The sequence below is a fragment of the Lupinus angustifolius genome, chromosome LG10 (assembly GCF_001865875.1).
Source record: "Lupinus angustifolius cultivar Tanjil chromosome LG10, LupAngTanjil_v1.0, whole genome shotgun sequence".
NCBI lineage: Eukaryota > Viridiplantae > Streptophyta > Magnoliopsida > Fabales > Fabaceae > Lupinus > Lupinus angustifolius.
In genome coordinates, this window is record NC_032018.1 from 3,528,225 (window position 1) to 3,546,879 (window position 18,655).

At 27.2% G+C, this 18,655-nt stretch overlaps 1 protein-coding gene across 1 annotated transcript; it reads left to right on the forward strand.

Annotated features, from left to right (window-relative positions):
• LOC109358104 (probable auxin efflux carrier component 1c) lies at window positions 1,346-5,158 on the forward strand. The gene is made up of 6 exons (XM_019602180.1): window positions 1,346-2,446; window positions 2,573-2,783; window positions 2,900-2,985; window positions 3,226-3,383; window positions 4,803-4,879; window positions 4,998-5,158. The coding sequence occupies exons 1-6, from the start codon at window positions 1,384-1,386 to the stop codon at window positions 5,062-5,064; spliced, it is 1,662 nt and encodes a 553-aa protein (XP_019457725.1). The 5' UTR covers window positions 1,346-1,383; the 3' UTR covers window positions 5,065-5,158.

Here is an 18,655-nt window from a genome sequence, read left to right on the forward strand (position 1 = left end):
GGAATTAAGACTTTATAGTACTAAGTATTTTTTTTTTGTTCATTGTGGTGATTTTTGTTATGTAAAGAGTAAGAGCTAACAAACAATGATTAATCATAATTGGTCATCCTCACCTTAAGAGAGTGAAGAATGAGCCCTATGTGTGTTGTTATTTCAATCTTTAAATATTTTTATTATAGAGGAGGGATCCACTTACTCCAAGATTAAGTTATTTAAACTTACTCTCAATCTTAGTCATTAATTCTATAGATATCTAATAGTTTAGATTTACTTACTAATTCAAACCATTTGATTTCCGTAGAGTTGATAACTATGATGAAGAAAATTTTTACTCTTAAAGTATTTAAAAAATTTACTCTTAAAATAAGTTTAAAAATTTTACTGAGTAAGTGGATATCTCCCCTTTATTATAAGCTTAAACAAAAATATATTGATTTCCGTAGAGTTGATAACTATGATGAAGAAAAAATTTACTCTTAAAGTATTTAAAAATTTACTCTTAAAGTATTTAAAAAATTTACTCTTAAAATAAGTTTAAAAAATTTACTGAATAAGTAGATATCTCCCATTTATTATAAGCTTAAACAAAAATCTAACATTTATCATCATCATGCTTGAAATATTTATCATTGAAGCTACCATGTCTCAAATTGAAAGATATTACCTTAGTGGTTATAGTTATTTTAATCTTTATTGCGTTAAATAGTAAAAAGAAGATATGCAACATTAACCTTGAATCATGTTTTTAATTTTTATTAGTTAATATTTTATTTTTTACTATTTAAATATGATGTATTTACTTAATTATATAAAATACTAAAATTATTACATTTTTATTGTATATGTAAAAAATATTTATTTATTTTTAAATGGAAATTTACTTAATTAGTTAGTATTTATAATAAAATAAGTACTATTTAATTATATAATTAAAATAATCTGTATAATTATCTATATAAAAAATGAAATTTTAATTAAAATTCCTAAAATAAATAAAAAGAGAATTTTTATATAAAATGCGTTTCTACATTCCTGTCACTATGTTTGAATGAAAGTAAGAGAAATTGTTGAATGAAGAAGAGAAATAATACAAATTTAGAAATAGCCCTTTTGGACTCTTGTGTTTCTCTATGGTGCTTCTTCTTGGTGTGTTTTTTTTTAATTTACGTTATAAGATTATTATGTAAGATTTCAAAATATTTCTTTCTTTACATAGTATGAGACCTCATAACAAAATATTTCCTTATTAAGATGTTATTCCCTCAAAATCCCAATTCACCTTTCTATATATTCTTCACGGGTCCTTCATCAATCTCATTCTGCTGTTGCTACTATTTATGTTTCTCCTAGTTAGGTTCTCATAAATAACAAACCTTAGCAAACATGATCACAGGAAAAGACTTCTACAATGTCATGACAGCAATGGTGCCACTTTATGTGGCTATGGTCTTAGCCTATGGCTCAATAAAATGGTGGAGAATCTTCTCACCTGAGCAATGCGCTGGCATAAACCGTTTTGTGGCAACCTTTGCAGTGCCACTCCTTTCTTTCAACTTCATTGCCTCAAACAACCCTTACAAGATGAACCTTCGGTTCATAGGTGCAGATACCTTACAAAAGGCAATAATTCTTGTTGTTTTAGCCATTTGGAGCAACGTGACCAAAAGAGGCTGTTTGGAATGGGCCATAACACTCTTCTCTCTATCTACCCTACCAAATACCCTTGTTATGGGCATCCCTTTATTCAAAGGGATGTATGGTGATTCCTCAGGGACTTTAATGGTACAAATTGTGTTCTTTCAAGGCATCGTTTGGTACACTCTGCTGCTCTTTTTGTTTGAGCTTAGAACAGCTAGAATGTTATTCTCTGAACAGTTTCCTGACACTGCTGACTCCATTGTCTCAATCCACGTTGATTCTGATGTCATTTCATTAGATGGAAGACAAGAACCTATAGAAACTGAAACTGATATCAAAGAAGACGGGAAACTTCATGTCACTGTGAGAAGGTCCAGTTCTTCAAGAAGGTTTAGGAATCTTTCTTTCATAACTACAGTACCTTCAAACCTTAGCAATAATGTAGAGATATACTCTTTGCATCATTCCACTAGGAACCCTATGCAAAGAGTTTCTAGTTCAAACTACCCTGATTTTTATTCAACCACGGCTTCTGGTGGTGGAAGAAACTCTAACTTTGGTGCCTTGAATGTTTTTGGTCGCTCAGCATCAGTTGGTGGTAACCCTAGGTTAAATTATCAAGGTGGAACTGGAATAGGAGATTACCCTTCACCAAACCCTGAAATGTTCTCTCACACTAGTGCTATGCCCAAAAATGTTGCTTCTAATGTTATTGTTGATGGTCAATCACAGCAGAAACAAGAGGACCTTCGTATACATGGAGCCCATGATCACAAAGAAATTGAATTGACAGTGTCTCCACGAAAAGGTTGGTTTCTATTTTCTTTCTTTCCCTTGTTTTTTTTTAAATTGGTTTTCTTTTCTACATCTTATTCTTTTTTTCAATTTTCATTTTCATTTTAAACATTCCTTGTGGTGTTTGATGATTAACCAGTGGAGAGTAATAGAAAAACTTTAGTCGAGTGCCAAGAGAAAGATAATGAACATGAAGAAGGAGAGAAAGTTATAGAGGAGAAGCCAAAAACTAATCCACGGGCAAGTGTAATGATAAGGGTTTTATTGACTATGGTGTGGAGAAAACTCATCAGAAACCCAAACACCTACGCTAGCATAATTGGCCTCATTTGGTCTCTTGTTTCATACAGGTATATGTCATTTCTTGGAAAAAGGTTACATTTCAAATACAATTCATTCTTGTTTCTAGTGGGTTTTTTTCCTTCATTTTGATTGAATATGGTTTCGGTGGTGTTGTTCCTTGCAGGTGGAATGTTAAGATGCCTGCCATAATAGCACAGTCTATTTCCATAATGTCAAATACAGGGCTTGGCATGTCGATGTTTAGTCTAGGTCAGTATAATCTATTAAAACTTATGACCAATGTCCACAACTAACTCAACAGACAAGTTTGTCGGGTGATAATTGTTTGCCAAGTTTGTGTTACTTGGTGGTGCTAATAATGAAAGGTCTTTCACATTGGGTGATTTACTATGATATAGAGATCATATGGGCATGCTTGTTTGCACACTTTGTTCTGCTTTGCTTTTGCATATTTTGATGGATGATGATGTTGCTTTTGATGAATGACAGGTCTTTTCATGGCTTTGCAACCAAGGATCATATCATGTGGAAAGAGGGTAGCAGTTTCTGCTATGGCTGTTAAATTCCTTCTAGGTCCAGGTGTCATGGCTGCTGCTTCCTTTGCTGTTGGGCTCAGAGGTGTTATCTTACAGATTGCCATTGTTCAGGTAACAAACATTTTCTTCCCTCTCAATAGTCATGGGTACTCATGATAATTACATAATTCATCTCTCACTTTTCTATACCTATACTAACATTTCCTAGTTTTTATATTTTGATTATACTGACCAAAGTTAAGTAAAACATGGTATATTGTGGAGACAAATCTAAATAATATACAAATCAATGTATCTTTATTAATAAAGAGATATTGACTCATATATTATTTGGACTTGTCTCCACAACATATCATATTTTGTTTAACTTAATTGCATTTATCACATCTTTTGTTTAAAATATTACACTTATTTTTTATGCAGAGTTTGTGTAAGTGTAAAAAAAGTATGGATAATTTGCATAATTTTACTAAAACTAAGTATTGGATACTCACTATCCATTGTTATACTTCTTGTTCAGTAACAACAATCTTATAAAAATAAAAATTAAAGTGCGATAACCTTATTGCATTACATGGAGTCTCATCTTTAAAAATGAAAAAAAAACGAGTAATTGGAGTAAATATGAATAATTAATTGAGATTGTGGATAATTTTTCTTAAATGGTTGATGGTCTATGGAAATACCATTAATTGTCTAAGAAATAAAGAAGTACCTCGTAACTGAACTCTATTTGGTGGGGGAAAGGGTGCCTATGTTGCCTTTTAATTTTTTATTTTAGAATACAATTAGGGATGACAATAAAAACCGAACCCGTGGATACCCGTCCGAACCGAACTCGAATTTAATGGGAGAAACCCAATGTGATTGGGTTCGGGTTCAGGTTTTATCCGGGTTTAAATTTTGGGTTCAGGTTTGGTATAGCAAAGACCATAACCCGCCCCCGCCCCGAAGTAAGGTAATTCAATTTAAAATTGAAATTTCTATTATTTGTCATTTGTTTTTAATTTCTAATTTTACTTTACATACTTTTGGATCTTCAAACATAACAGAAATGAAATAGTACAGGAGAAAATAGAAATTTTAGAGTAAAATTACACGAAAATAATATCATATTTTCCTTAATACTTTATCATTTTCAGGATTTTTTCGGGTTACCCGAAACCCGACGGTTTCGGGGTTGATATTTTTATTTTCAACTCCGTTGAGTTTGGGTTCGGATTCAGGTTTTGAATTCCGGGTTCGGGTTTGGATATGTGCAAACCCGACCTCGACCCGCCCTGTTGCCATTCCTAAATACAATTCATGAAAGAGATAGTTGAAGTTAATATATTCATTAACTAATACAGTACATCTTATAAAAATGATAAGAGAATATTGAGAAATAAATGACAATAAGCAAATTGAAAAACAATTATAGATACAAATGATCTTAATATTAATATTGAGAAATTTATCTCATTTATTTTTTTATTGTACAACAAACATTTGAAACCACAATTGACATGTCTATTTGGAATAAAATTACAGGCAGCTCTTCCACTAGGAATTGTCCCATTTGTCTTTGCCAAGGAGTACAATCTACATCCTGAAATACTTAGTACATCGTGAGTATTTATAATTCTTCTTGCTAAAATAAGACTTTTATTTTAGCACTCTTCTTTTTCTTCATTCAATTTCTTCTCTTTCAACGCTAACAAATGTAACTTCTTTAATTTAATGCAGTGTTATTTTTGGTATGGTGGTTACATTGCCCGTAACACTTATCTACTACATCTTGTTAGGGCTATGAATTAAATGTTATATGGATAATACAGAAGATTCACATTAGCATGATCCATAAAGGCAAGCATGGTTGAAGCTTTAAAATGTTCAAAGAAATACAACCAAAAAAACATCACATGAATTTTTGGACTACGTTTCTCAATTATTTGACAACTGGGATGATAGGGTGATATAGATGTTTTGAGTGATAAAGTATAAACTTGTGAAACTTAAAATAAAAATGATGTTACAATACATCTAGCAGCCAAAATTATCAAGAGTCCTAACACACTATAGACTAATTATAACAAAAAATAATAATTGTAATGCATCATAAGTGTAGAAGTTTTTGACAGTCTGAACCGATCACGATGACATAATGGGTGCATACTTGAATATTCTAAAAAAGAGTATGCACTATAAGATAGTAAACAAAATTAATTAAATGTGTATTATATTATGTTATTTAATATATTAGGATTAGATATTTAATAACACACTTTATATTAAATTTATACCTCTTAGGACATAAGTACATAGATTAACATAACTAGTTTACATAGATGCCACTTATTTTCCTTATAGCTGATTGCTTTTGTCCTTTTTCATTTAATTTCAAATATCTTAATATTTTAAAAGGAAAATACTTAATTATAGATTTTTTTCAACTATATCATTACTTATTAAATTTCTTTTTCAAAATAATACTTATCTTTTTCTCTTAAGAAAAAATAGATAAAAATTAGATGAGTGTATTTCAGTCAAGATGTGCCAAGATATCATTTAGATATTTCTTAATCTATGTACAGTTATCAATGTTGTTGGGCATAATTAATTATGGTATGACATGAGTATTTTTATTTTAATAAAGGTTGTATGATATGTTCGAAATGACTAAATATGTAATTATAACTAACAAAATGGTTTTGGTAATCACAAAAAATAAAATGGTTTGATTAGAAACCAACTTGGAGATCATACAATTTCCAAAAATAAAAAGTTAGTGAGATAACTTAGATCATGATTAGCAAATCTCATATAATCTAATTACTGTTTAATAATAGTGTTTAAGTGGGTGGTAGCAAATATAAGAGTATTTTTATGTCCACTCACATGTATGTTTCATAGGATAGGATCCTTTTCAAGGCATTCAGTTTAATATTTATGTATTATTGTATAATTTTTTTAGAGTAAGTCATTGATAGCATTTAACATATGGATCATGCATAAACAATATAACAAACTCTTATAATATTATTATATAAATATTAAACTCTTGATAATATGACCAAACAAGCTCTCCCAATTATAATTTCATCCATATATATAACATTTCAACCCATGGGGTCTACTTAATAAGTAAGAGTAATATTATATTATCTTACTAAATTCTCTTAATAATCTTTTTACATATAAAAAAATGACATATGTTATTATAAACAAATCACTAATGAATAAAGTATTATCTTATAGCATTTATCAATTTCTTGTGAGTAAAAAGATTAGTAAGGGAATGTATAATTTTTCTAATAGAAACAAGCATGTAGTAGTTGAAAACAAAGTCCACTCATACAAATATTAAAAAGGTAATAATTTATTTGTCTTAAAATTAACAATTTTTATATTAATTATCGTTACTTAAAATGAGATTATTTTAAACAAATAAAGTATTGTTCAAAATTCACATTCAATAACATATCATGATGATTTATGCTACTTAAAATAAAGATCACATCAACGTTCAAAAATCTTCTATCAAATGAGTGGTAAATAACAGATGTCCCTATGAAAATTTTGATTCCACAAAGTATCAGCTACATATATGTTATTCATATATTTTTTATTCAGGGGGTAAGAAATTATCATTTGTGTATATTATTTAAGGAGTTTTTTCGCCAGGGATGTTCTCACAACAAAGATTAATCAGAAATAAATAAAAACGCATTTGATCTCTTCCAACAATTATTTGATGGTCAGGCTTAATATTTTCTATGAAAAGGAAAGTTGATCTAATTTGTACAAAATCAGCTCATAATTACTTATAAGGATATAAATTTAAATGTAGCTGTTAATGTGAGTATCTCAGTGGTAGGTAATTTTTAAATATACTTATATAAACAGTTAAAGTTTAAGGGATCTGCCTTGACATAAAGAGGCTTAACAACCATCTCAAAAAAAAATCTGTTCTAAAATAATTAAAAGAAATCTCTAAGCAATCATTTAGTCTAAAAGGTCTAAAAGAAATCTTATTTTATCTTGATTCATTAATTATACACGTTATGGATCTGATATCTAGATTCCCACTATTAAAAAATTAATATCGAAAAGACCCCCCTTTATTACCTTATAAAAAAATACTATAAATCAAGAAAGTGCTTTTTAAAATTTTGGTAAGGTTCTATTTGATCTCAAAAAGATTAAAAGATCAATAGTGAAATGTTTGATTCATGTGAATGATATTTGCTGAGAAAGATAAACACAAATGTTGAAAAAAAGATTAATTTCTTACTTAGAAGGTGTAAAGATACCTTATAGTAAAAAAAAACTTTGAGCAAATAACTGCTCGGGCTTAATTTAGCAACATACATCCTTTTCTAATTAATTTCTTAACGAGAAAGATATTCACAGGATCATATCTAGTGACTGATGTTATTATCTAAAAGTGCTGAGAAGCAGTTCAGCACATAGCCTGATATAGTATCATATGATTAAAACGATTCAAATATCATATTGAATTGCGTTGATTGATTGAAACTTTCATTATGTTAGAGTTATAATATTTAAATGACTGTAGGCAAAGATTACGCGCTTGCCTTAGCCAAAAAATAAATAAAGGGTTAAATATGTTTTTAATACACGAGTCAAAATGAATTCTCTCAAATTTAAAATTAACATTATGTGGTCAAGATTATGCTTTCACTGATTATTTATTTAGATCTCATTTTAAAAATAGAAATATATTGTATTATCATACAACAAAATATAAATTATGTAAAGGACGTGATTTTATTCTAAAATCATTTAGAGAATCTTAATCAAGACATAACTCTAAATGTGTTACTATTATATTTCTTTTTTATCCCTTCCTTTGAACCTGAGGTGTAGTTGCACCTTTGCTTAACAAAAAAAAATGTGTTACTTTACTTTATATGCATGTATTTTATGAATCTTTCTTTTTTATTCTTTGTAGTTCGTTTGCATCTTCTGATTTGGAATTCAACATCAACAAAGACAAAATAAGTAATATATTTCATTTATCTAACCCCTTTCATAAATAAGCTTTTTCGACCAACAATATTATCTCTTTTTTATAAATAAAATTCCCGTTTTTGATTTTTTGTTTGTATCTTTTGAGTTAACTTTTGATTCTTTATAGTCTCTATTTCTTCATACCCAATAACAAATAATCAAATCTTTTAAGTGACTTTCTCTTTATTTTTCTATGAGTTGCTTTTATTTCTTTGATTTCTAGTGAAAAACATGGTTTCCTAACCAAAAGTTAATATTTTCAAATAAGTGTCAAAACAGATTAAAAATTATTGACTTATTCTTTATGGTAATCTAATTATTTTGTAAGAATTTCGAGCATATAATGACTGACTTATTTCTAAGTGATAAGAATGTGAGTTGTCTCATGGTTAAGAACACATATTACACGTTTATTCATATGGTTAAGAACACACATATTATCCATACATTTTGTATGGTTAAAACATACATGTTACTCATACATTCATATTAAGAACAAACATGTGACATGTTCATTTTAATGGTTAAAACATATATGTTATCCGTACATTTGCATTGCTACAAAAATACATATTACATCTACATTCGCATAGTTAAAGCACACATACATATTACTCATACATTCGCATTATTAAGAACACATGTGTTACCCGTATTACCAATACAAGTCTAATTTTATAAAATAATTACATTTTTATCAATAAAACTATTCAACTCCAATGACCAATATTAATTATATTCATCAGACAAAGTAAAAGATAACATTTTGAAATAGACCCGCTTGAGAAAAAAAGGTATATCAGTCTAAATAACCGTGTCAACATCCATGCATGATGTTATATTTTGGTGAACTTTTTCAATATAATATTTTGAATGAAATTGAACACATTTCATTATCAAAAAATATATTCATGATGAGCATTGTCTCAAATTTATACTCATAATGAGTATTGCCTGAAATTAAGCAAGCATAAATAAATCAAAAAATATATTTAAACCAAATACAAAACAAATCAATTCATTATTACAATCAAATCAAATTAAATATATTATTTTTAAGCCATAAATACAGGTAGAAGAATAATATGATTGCAAAATAATTTTATTCCTTTAGACATATGTAACTCTTTTATCACAATAAAATCAATTCTCATAGTGTTACTCATTTAGACAACTCATTTTGTTGTGATTTGAACAAATTAATAAATAAAAAATATTAATATACATAGTTGCAATAATAATATAAAAATATTATCATCTAATAGATATAATATTATTATCTTTAATTTTATTCACTAATTTTATTTTTAAGTCAAACTGAATATCAATAGATTTCCTTGTTAATTGTAACATCATAGTTCACTTATTCGTAATAAGAATGAATTCCTACTATTTAAGTTTTAAAAATAATTAAATAATATGATTGAGAACTTTTTAAGATTTATTTAAATAATTAGTATTAAAAAAAGATTATTTTAAAATAAATTCATTGTCTATCATTTTTCAAGCGATTTAAAATATCAACAAAATTCCTTATTAATTGTAATATCATAGTCCATTCTATTAATAATAACAATGAATTCTTAATATTAAGTTTAAAAATGATTACTTGAGAACGTTTCAATATTTACTATTTAAATGTGTAATTACTACACATTACTTGAGAACGTTTCAAGATTTACTATTTAAATAATTATTATTAAAAATGATTATTTTGAAATAATTCATTGTCTATTATTTTTTAACCGATATAGAATATCAACAGAATTATTTATTCATTCTAATATCATAGCTCAGTCTATTAAAAATAACAATGACTTCCTACTATTTAAGTTTTAAAAAATAAATAAATGATATTAACTGAGAACATTTTAATATGTACAATTTAAGTACGCAATTACTATTACCCTATTTAGTGTTTTAAAATTTTAAAAATGATTAGATGATATTAATTGAGAATATCTTAATGAGATTGAATTTCTACTTTTTAGTTTTAAAACTAATAAAATTATACTAATTGAGAACATTTTAATATCTATTTAAATAATTAGTATTAAAAATGATTATATTTAAATAAATTCATTGTATATTATTTTTTAAGCAATGTAAAATATCAAGATATTTCCTTATTATTTGTAATATCATAGTCTATTCTATTAATAGTAACAATGAATTTCTACTATTTAAGTTTTTAAAGAAGATTAAATCTACTATTTAAAATTTTAAATACACAATTTCTACATACCCTATTTAGAATTTTAAAATTTGAAAAAAAATGTTTAGATGATATTAACTGAGAATATTTTAATAAGATTGAATTCATACTATTTAAGTTTTAAAAATAATTAAATAATATTAATTGAGAAAATTTTAAGATCTATTTAAATGATTATTATTAAAAATGATTATTTTGAAATAAATTCATTGTCTCTTATTTTTTAAGCAAAATTGAATATCAACATATTTCTTTATTAATTATAATATTATAGCTCATTCTATTAATAATAACAATTGGTTCATACTATTTAAGTTTTAAAAATGGATAAATGATATTAATTGAGAAAATTTTAAGATCTACTATTTAAATGCGTAATTACTATATATTCTATTTAGCGTTTTAAAATTTTAAAGATAAATAATGATATTAATTGAGAATGTTTTGATAAGATTGAAATCCTATTATTTAAGTTTTAAAAAAATTTAATAATATTAATTCAGAACATTTTAAGATCTATTTAAATAATTAATATAAAAATGATTATTTTGAAATAAATTCTCTGTCAATCATTTTTCAAGCGATATAGAATATTAACAGAATTCTTTATTAATTGTAATATCATAGCCCATTCTATTAATAATAATCTATGAAGCATGAATTCGTCAAACACTTTTACGTATCGGTGTCCGACACGTATCTGACACGGATACGTTCAGATTCGCGAAGGATACGTATCTAAAGAGTATCCAAAAATTTAAAAAATAAAATAAAATAAATAAATTTAAGACACGTATCCGATTCATTTTCAATAAAATATAGGATATATGGATTCGTTTTCAGTCAAGTATAGGATATATAGATTCGTCTCCAATAAAACATGATAAGATAGATTTGTTCGTTTTCAACAAAACATGATAAGATAGATTCGTTTCCAATAAAACATGATAAGATAGATTCGTTTTCATTAAAATATGATAAAATATATTTGTTATGGAGGGCAATGATTTTAGGATAGATTTGTTTTCATTAAAATAAGATAAGATAGATTTGTTATGGAGGGCAATGATTTTAAATTTCCATTATATTTTTTTACTTTGGATATTTTGATTTACACTTATAATTTTATCATATTTTATGTATTTTTATTATTTTATACGCGTATCCCTGAATGTATCGTATCCTTTATTTTGGAAAAAATGCGTGTCAATGTATCAGATACGTATTGTACCCGACACACTATCAGTATTTGTGCTTCATAGATAATAATAATAATGACTTCCTAATATTTAAGTTTAAAAAAATAATTAAATTATATTAATTGAGAATGTTTTAATATGTACTTTTTAAAAGTGCAATTACTATATATTTTATTTAGTGTTATAAAATCTAAAAAATGATTAGATGATATTAATTGAGAATATCTTAATAAGATTTAATTCCTATTATTTCAGTTCTAAAAATAATAAAATTATATTAATTGAGAACATTTCAAGATCTATTGAAATAATTAGTATTAAAAATGATTATTTTTAACATAACTCATTGGATATTATTTTTTAAGCAATGTAGAATATCAAGAGATTTCCTGATTATTTGTAATATCATAACTAATTCAATTAATAATAAAAATTGATTCATACTATTTAAGTTTTAAAAAATGGATAAATGATATTAAATTATAAATATTTAAGATCTACTATTTAAATGCGTAATTATTGCATATTCTATTTAGCGTTTTAAAATTTTAAAGATGATTAAATTATATTAATTGAGAATGTTTTAATAAACTGAATCACTACTATTTAAGTTTTACAAATAATTAAATAATATTAATTGAGAACGTTTTAAGATCTATTTAAATAATTAGTATAAAATAAACAAATTAGATATATTTAAGTCATAAAATATAAATACAATGGAAACCTTGTTGGGTTGATCCAGCCTAATGAAGCAAGTTGGAATATAGATATATGTCCAAGGCAAAAGATTAGCAGTCAAATCACAACCACATGGAAAAAGTGAATTATTTAACTGTATGCATATGAGTTTATAGTATAATTATATGTGAAAGTCTAAAATAACTGTAGCTAACGTTATTTTGAAGTCAGTTCAATGAATAGAACTATATGAATGTGAAAAACACACCAACATACTATCCTATCCCTCAAATCCTTGTGGGATTGAGGGGGGAAACACAAACTTGGTTGACAATGTATTTCTTACCAATTTAACGCATCTATCTATTTTTAGGCATCAAATTAGTTTTTTAATTAAAATAAAAATTCAATCCTTATTTTTAATTGTTTTTTAAAGACGTAGAATAAATTGTTAGAAAATTTAGGGTTAACTCCATAAAAAAATCAATTTATGAGGTGAGTAACAGATATATAAAAAAATCAACTCCTATTGATGTAAGAGATATATTTAACATCTTAAAATTTGTCAACGAGAGATCCATTAGTAATATAGTATTGTGATAAGTTCTAATATCATAATGTTATACGTAATTTTTAATTGATTTATTTATTCAATAAATATGAACTCGATAAATAGAACTCTTTCACCCCAAAGAGTAAAACCTACTAGGGTAGGAGTTGTTAAAGGGTGAGTATGGATTAGGTAAGAATTGTCTTTTATCTGACCTATATGTTAATCAGTTTATGTTTTTTAATATGAATCCAACCCTAAATTTGAAAGATAATCCGACCCTAAATATCAATCGAAATAGTTTTTAAACTTAAACTCAACTCTAGATCTGATTAAATATAATACATACTTTTTTAGATAAAAAAATTATGAATATTACTTATTATTGATATGTAATAAAATATATGTTACTTATTAATATTGCTGTGTAAATATTTTGTTCATCAGTTACATATATATGCAACTCATATGATAGAAAAAATTATAAAATCAATGATGTATTAAATGATATACATATTGTGACAATAAATCATTTGTACAAAAATGTCCTAAAAACTAGCAAAGATTAAAAAAACAATTAAAAATATGAAAGTATGTTAATAGATAAATTGTTATAACAAAATTCATTATCTACTTTGGGTCAAAAAGATGTCAGTATTCTGTATACAATTGAATATGTATATACAAACATGAATAGTGAGTCACCATGAATAGGGATATAAGTGGTTCTAGTTTAAATAACCAAATTGGTATGACCGAACTGAAAAATATGGTTCGATTTCAATGTTCGGTTCAATTCCTTTTTGAATGAATCATTTAAGATTGGTTCGGTTTGTGGTTCTATAGATTCAGGAACCACTCAAATCAAACCACATATTTAAAAAACATTCCCATTATTTCATATAAGGTAAATGAATAAAGGAATTGTTATATTCTAGATTTAGAGGTTGACTTCATAAGATGTTTTGATATTATTATTGGTGCATAATATGAAAGCTTTGATTTATCACAAGTTAGTTTTGTTGTTGTCTTGTAGTTATAAAAACTGAATTTGATATCACGATTATCATTACATGTGACTCCTTAGTTATATGATTTTGTTCTTGTGAGATGTAAAGAATTTTCATTTTTTTCTAGAATAATTATGTTTATGATCATGAGTTTGCTTACTTCCTAAAAAAAAGTATACATGATTGATTTAGTATATTATATAATTTTTTTCCTATAATTCGAGCAAGGTTAATCTTCTTTACTTTTCACATATAATTATTTATTTGATTTGAAATTTTTATATTGCAAACTTAAAATTAGTATTCACCCATATTATGAAGTATAATAGCCAAACATATTAATAATTAGAGTATCTTATATTTGTGAACACTCATTTTTGTCCGGCCCAGAAAAAGCCCAAAACTTTTTAAATAAAAAATAATAGAATTCTGAAAATGGTTTTCTAAAATTAATAAAACTAAATCAGTTCTTAAGGTTCCTAAATCTAAGCGATTAGGATAACCACAATAACAAAGCCAAAATAAGAAGATCAAATCAATGTTGTTAAGGTTCCTAAACCTAAGTGATTGGGTTAAACAAAAATTCAAAAAATAATAATACTAAATCTATGTTGATAAGGTTCCTAAATTTAAGTGATTGAGTTAACTGAAAATTAAAAAATAATAATAAATAAATCAAGGTTGTTAGGGTTCCTAAATCTAAGCGATTAGGTTAACCAAATGTTCAAAACTAAATTAAATTAATTCACAAAAATAATTTTTTAGAAAATAAAATTTTGAATTAGGAATGGGCCAATATGAGCCCACATTCTTTTTCTCAAAAAGAAAGGAAAAAAATGTTTTTCTACTTATTTATTTCGATTTCTCAAAATTTTGAATATTAAATGTGTAAAAATAATTAAATTTTATTTTATCCATTTTTTATAAAGATTTTCGGATTAATTAAAATAACTAAATAAGTAATATACAATAACAACCTAATTTGAATTTGAAACATAAAAATTATTAAAATAACATTAAAATAGGATGGTCAAATCATTTATGTTAAGATCTCTTAAATTAAGTGATTAGATTTATCCAGAGTTGAAAATTTGTTAACTTAAGTTTAGGTATTAGTGGTTAAATTTCATTATAAATAGATCCTAGGGTGAACATAAGAAACAACACTGTAAATACACTTAAAACATTGCAAACACTGAAACACACTACGTAACACTCCAGCCCTGACATGCGACCTTCCAGGCCCATGAATATACTAAGTGTGTCATCCCCAAGCTTAAATACCCCATGCAGTATTTTATTCCCCTCCTAGGGGAGCCTTCCGTAACTCGAACTCGTGACCTTAGGGATAAATAATCACTATACCACTGAGTCGCCACAACTCAATGGTAGCAACTCAGTGGTATAGTGACTATTTATCCCTGAGGTCACGAGTTCGAGTGACGGAAGGCTCCCCTAGGAGGAGAATAAAATACTGCATAGGGTATTTAAGTTTGGGGGTGACACGCTCAGTATATTTATAGGTCTGGGAGGTCGCATGTCATAATTGGGGTGTTACAAAAAAGGCACAGGGAGCCTTCCCCGCTTAATGGTAGCGACTCAATGGTATAATGACTATTTGTCCTTGAGGTCACGGGTTCGAGTCGCAGAAGGCTCCCCTAGGAGGGGAATAAAATAATGTAGAGTGTATTTAAGCTTAATAAGTGGCACGCTCAGTATATTCATGGGCCTGAAAGGTCGCATGTCAGAACTGAGGTGTTACACACTGTAAGAATGCATTTTGTTTGAGAAAATACGTTGGGACTCAAACACGTTGGGAGAGAGAAAGTGCAAAGCTTAGAGATATAGTGTGGATGAGAGCAGTTTGGCTCTACGCATTCGTTTTGACAGCAATCCAGAACCATGGATTTTGCATATTTTTTCATGCCATCACGTTGACTCCACTCTGTCCAATCATAAGGCGAAACACGTCCCAGTTACACTGCACCCAACTCTACTGGATCTACCCTCCTTCTTCTGGTGCATTATTCCATGTGGACATGCCTACAACTGGCTCGATGCATCCTTTCTTTCAACCAGTCCCACAGTGGCACGTGTCCCAATCAACATTGCATCACTTTTAAGCCATTAAGAAGCAGACACATGACTTTTCATATCTGCATTTTTTTTTTCATTGGACCATTGCTCTCACCAGATTTTATTTTTCTTCTCTTTTTTCATAATGTTTCTATTTGCATGTTATAAAATTAACACCATTTAGTAAATAAAAATGTAATTTTTTTAATATCAAACAAAGGTTCAATCACATAAATAAAAATAAATAAATAATTTTTTATATGGAATAAATAACTAATAACAAAATGATCATTTTTAGCAATTAATTCACAAACTTTTTCTTAATAAATAACAAAAAAAGATCAAAATCCCTTTAATATAGCTAATAATTAACAAATATTTTTATGATTTTTTAGCAATTAACTAATCTTTTATTTTCTGGAAATAATTAAAAAGTTTCAATAATAAAAGTAATTACATTATGTCCATTATAAAAAAGATTATTAATAAAATTACATGAAACTCATTATAATGAAATAATTTTAGGACTTAATCAAAGATGGAGAGACGGTCGCCTTGTAGACTTCTTTCTTCTCAACTCATCTTCGAAATGTCACGTTACGCTGCTTTCTTTCACTGGATTCCCAAAATCAATAAAAAACACCATTTTCAATTAAATTAACAATTAATTAAAACATTTTTTCACTAATAATAACTATCAAAATAAATATTTTTTGCAAGAAATAAAATTCGCCAAACACATAAAGGATGGACGGACAGTCACCCTGGAGGCTTCTTTCTTCTCAATTCATCCTTCGGACGGTCACGCTAAGCCGCTTCTATCCTTAATTAAAATACCCAACCAACAAACATTTTTCTACTAAAGAACTACGTAGCCTTGATTCTCCATCTAAAAGTGGGATACGTAGGACCAAGGTTCATCTTGTCAAGCACAATAATAAAAATAAATAAAATTTTCCCTTTCAATAATTAATTAAATAACCAAATAAATATAAAAATATAATAAAGTCATATAATTTAATGAAGGGTACCACCTAAGGCGGACAGGTAGGGTGCTAATACATTCCCTACTCTATAACCGAATCCCGAGCATGGATATCAAAAATCAAAGCCAAATGTTATTGGGCTTAAAATATTTTTCTACATTTTTAACTATAAAATGTAGTGGCGACTCTAATAAAATCGTGTAGCTGAAAATCGGGGAGCGACAATTGACGATTCTGTTGAGGACTTTTTTTAGAGAGTCCGACCCATAATAAATTAATGTGTGACTGCTTGTTTATTATTATTTTTTTCTATTTGGTTAATTAGTTAATTTTCAACAACACGAAAATTGCATGCTTAATTATTAATCGTATGTTATGATATCAATATGAATTACATGCTTAATTGTATGTTATAAATATGAATCGTATGCTTAATTATTAATTGTATGTTATAGATATGAATTGCATGCTTAATTAATAATTATATGTTGTATGTATGAAATATATGTTATAAATATTAAGTGTAAGTTTTATGTATGTATTATTTTTATTATTTGGTGATATATCATGTACACATTTTAGGCACACACATATGCCCTACACCTGAGTATTAGTAATACCTTTTTTGAATAGAAGGGACACTAGCCTCACTGGTCACAGTCTTTGCCGCTTCTAAGTGTTGGTGATGTGGACCACTCATATTATTACCTCTTATTATGAGTAAGCTGCTCGAGCTGATCTCCTGTTTCTGACATCATAACATTTGAGTTTCTTTATTGGAGAGAAATGCAATATGAAAACTATAGAGGAAGTCTAGAACTTGTCAAGGACGTTCATTGTACGTTAGAATCCTATTCTAGAAAGTTGTACTTGTTGTGAATCTTGTGATTTGTACCATGTTTGTATTACAACATATTATTTGGAATTTTGTCATCATGTAAAATATCGCACCCTTGAGGGGAAGTGTTGTTCCCCTACCAAGGGGATTGTTACAAAGATAAATAGGGCAATGCATTTTTCCCCTAAGTTAGCCAAAATGATAGAAAATCATTTTTAAAAAATATATCTTTACTCATTAATCGCAATGATGACTAAACCAGCCCTAAGATAGGGTCCATTATCCTAAAGGGCATATATTTTGCGTTGTAAACATTTCATTCATCATGTATTAATAAAAACATATCATTAAAAAAACATTAATGGACGCATAAACATAAAAAGTACATATTCAAACATTCATTTATGCATTCGAAAAATAAAAATCTTCAGTGATTGACTTATGCATTAAAAAATAAAAATTCCTATTGATTGACAATGCATTCATTCATGCATCTCAAAAGAAATTTTTATTCATTGACTTATACATATATACACACATAGATATATGGAAATCTCATTCACTATTTATGCATACATTCATTCGTTCATTCATCATAAATATATACATTAAAAAACATATCATTCAAATAAATTCATTTCATCCATGCATACGCTAACTCAAAAAATAATATCATTCACAATAATTCATTCTTGCATACATTACTCATACATTCTTTTAATTAGCTATTCATATATGTATTTTAAAAAATAAAAATAAAAAATACATCATTCATACATTCTCTTATTTATTCACATATTTATCCATTCACTCAT

Bases quoted from the DNA above. Each gene is read 5' to 3' on its own strand.
- LOC109358104 (XM_019602180.1), top strand. From the start codon at position 1,384: ATGATCACAGGAAAAGACTTCTACAATGTCATGACAGCAATGGTGCCA. The intron at 2,447-2,572 runs GTTGGTTTCTAT...ATGATTAACCAG, and splicing joins GACAGTGTCTCCACGAAAAG to TGGAGAGTAATAGAAAAACT. The intron at 4,880-4,997 runs GTGAGTATTTAT...AATTTAATGCAG, and splicing joins CCTGAAATACTTAGTACATC to TGTTATTTTTGGTATGGTGG.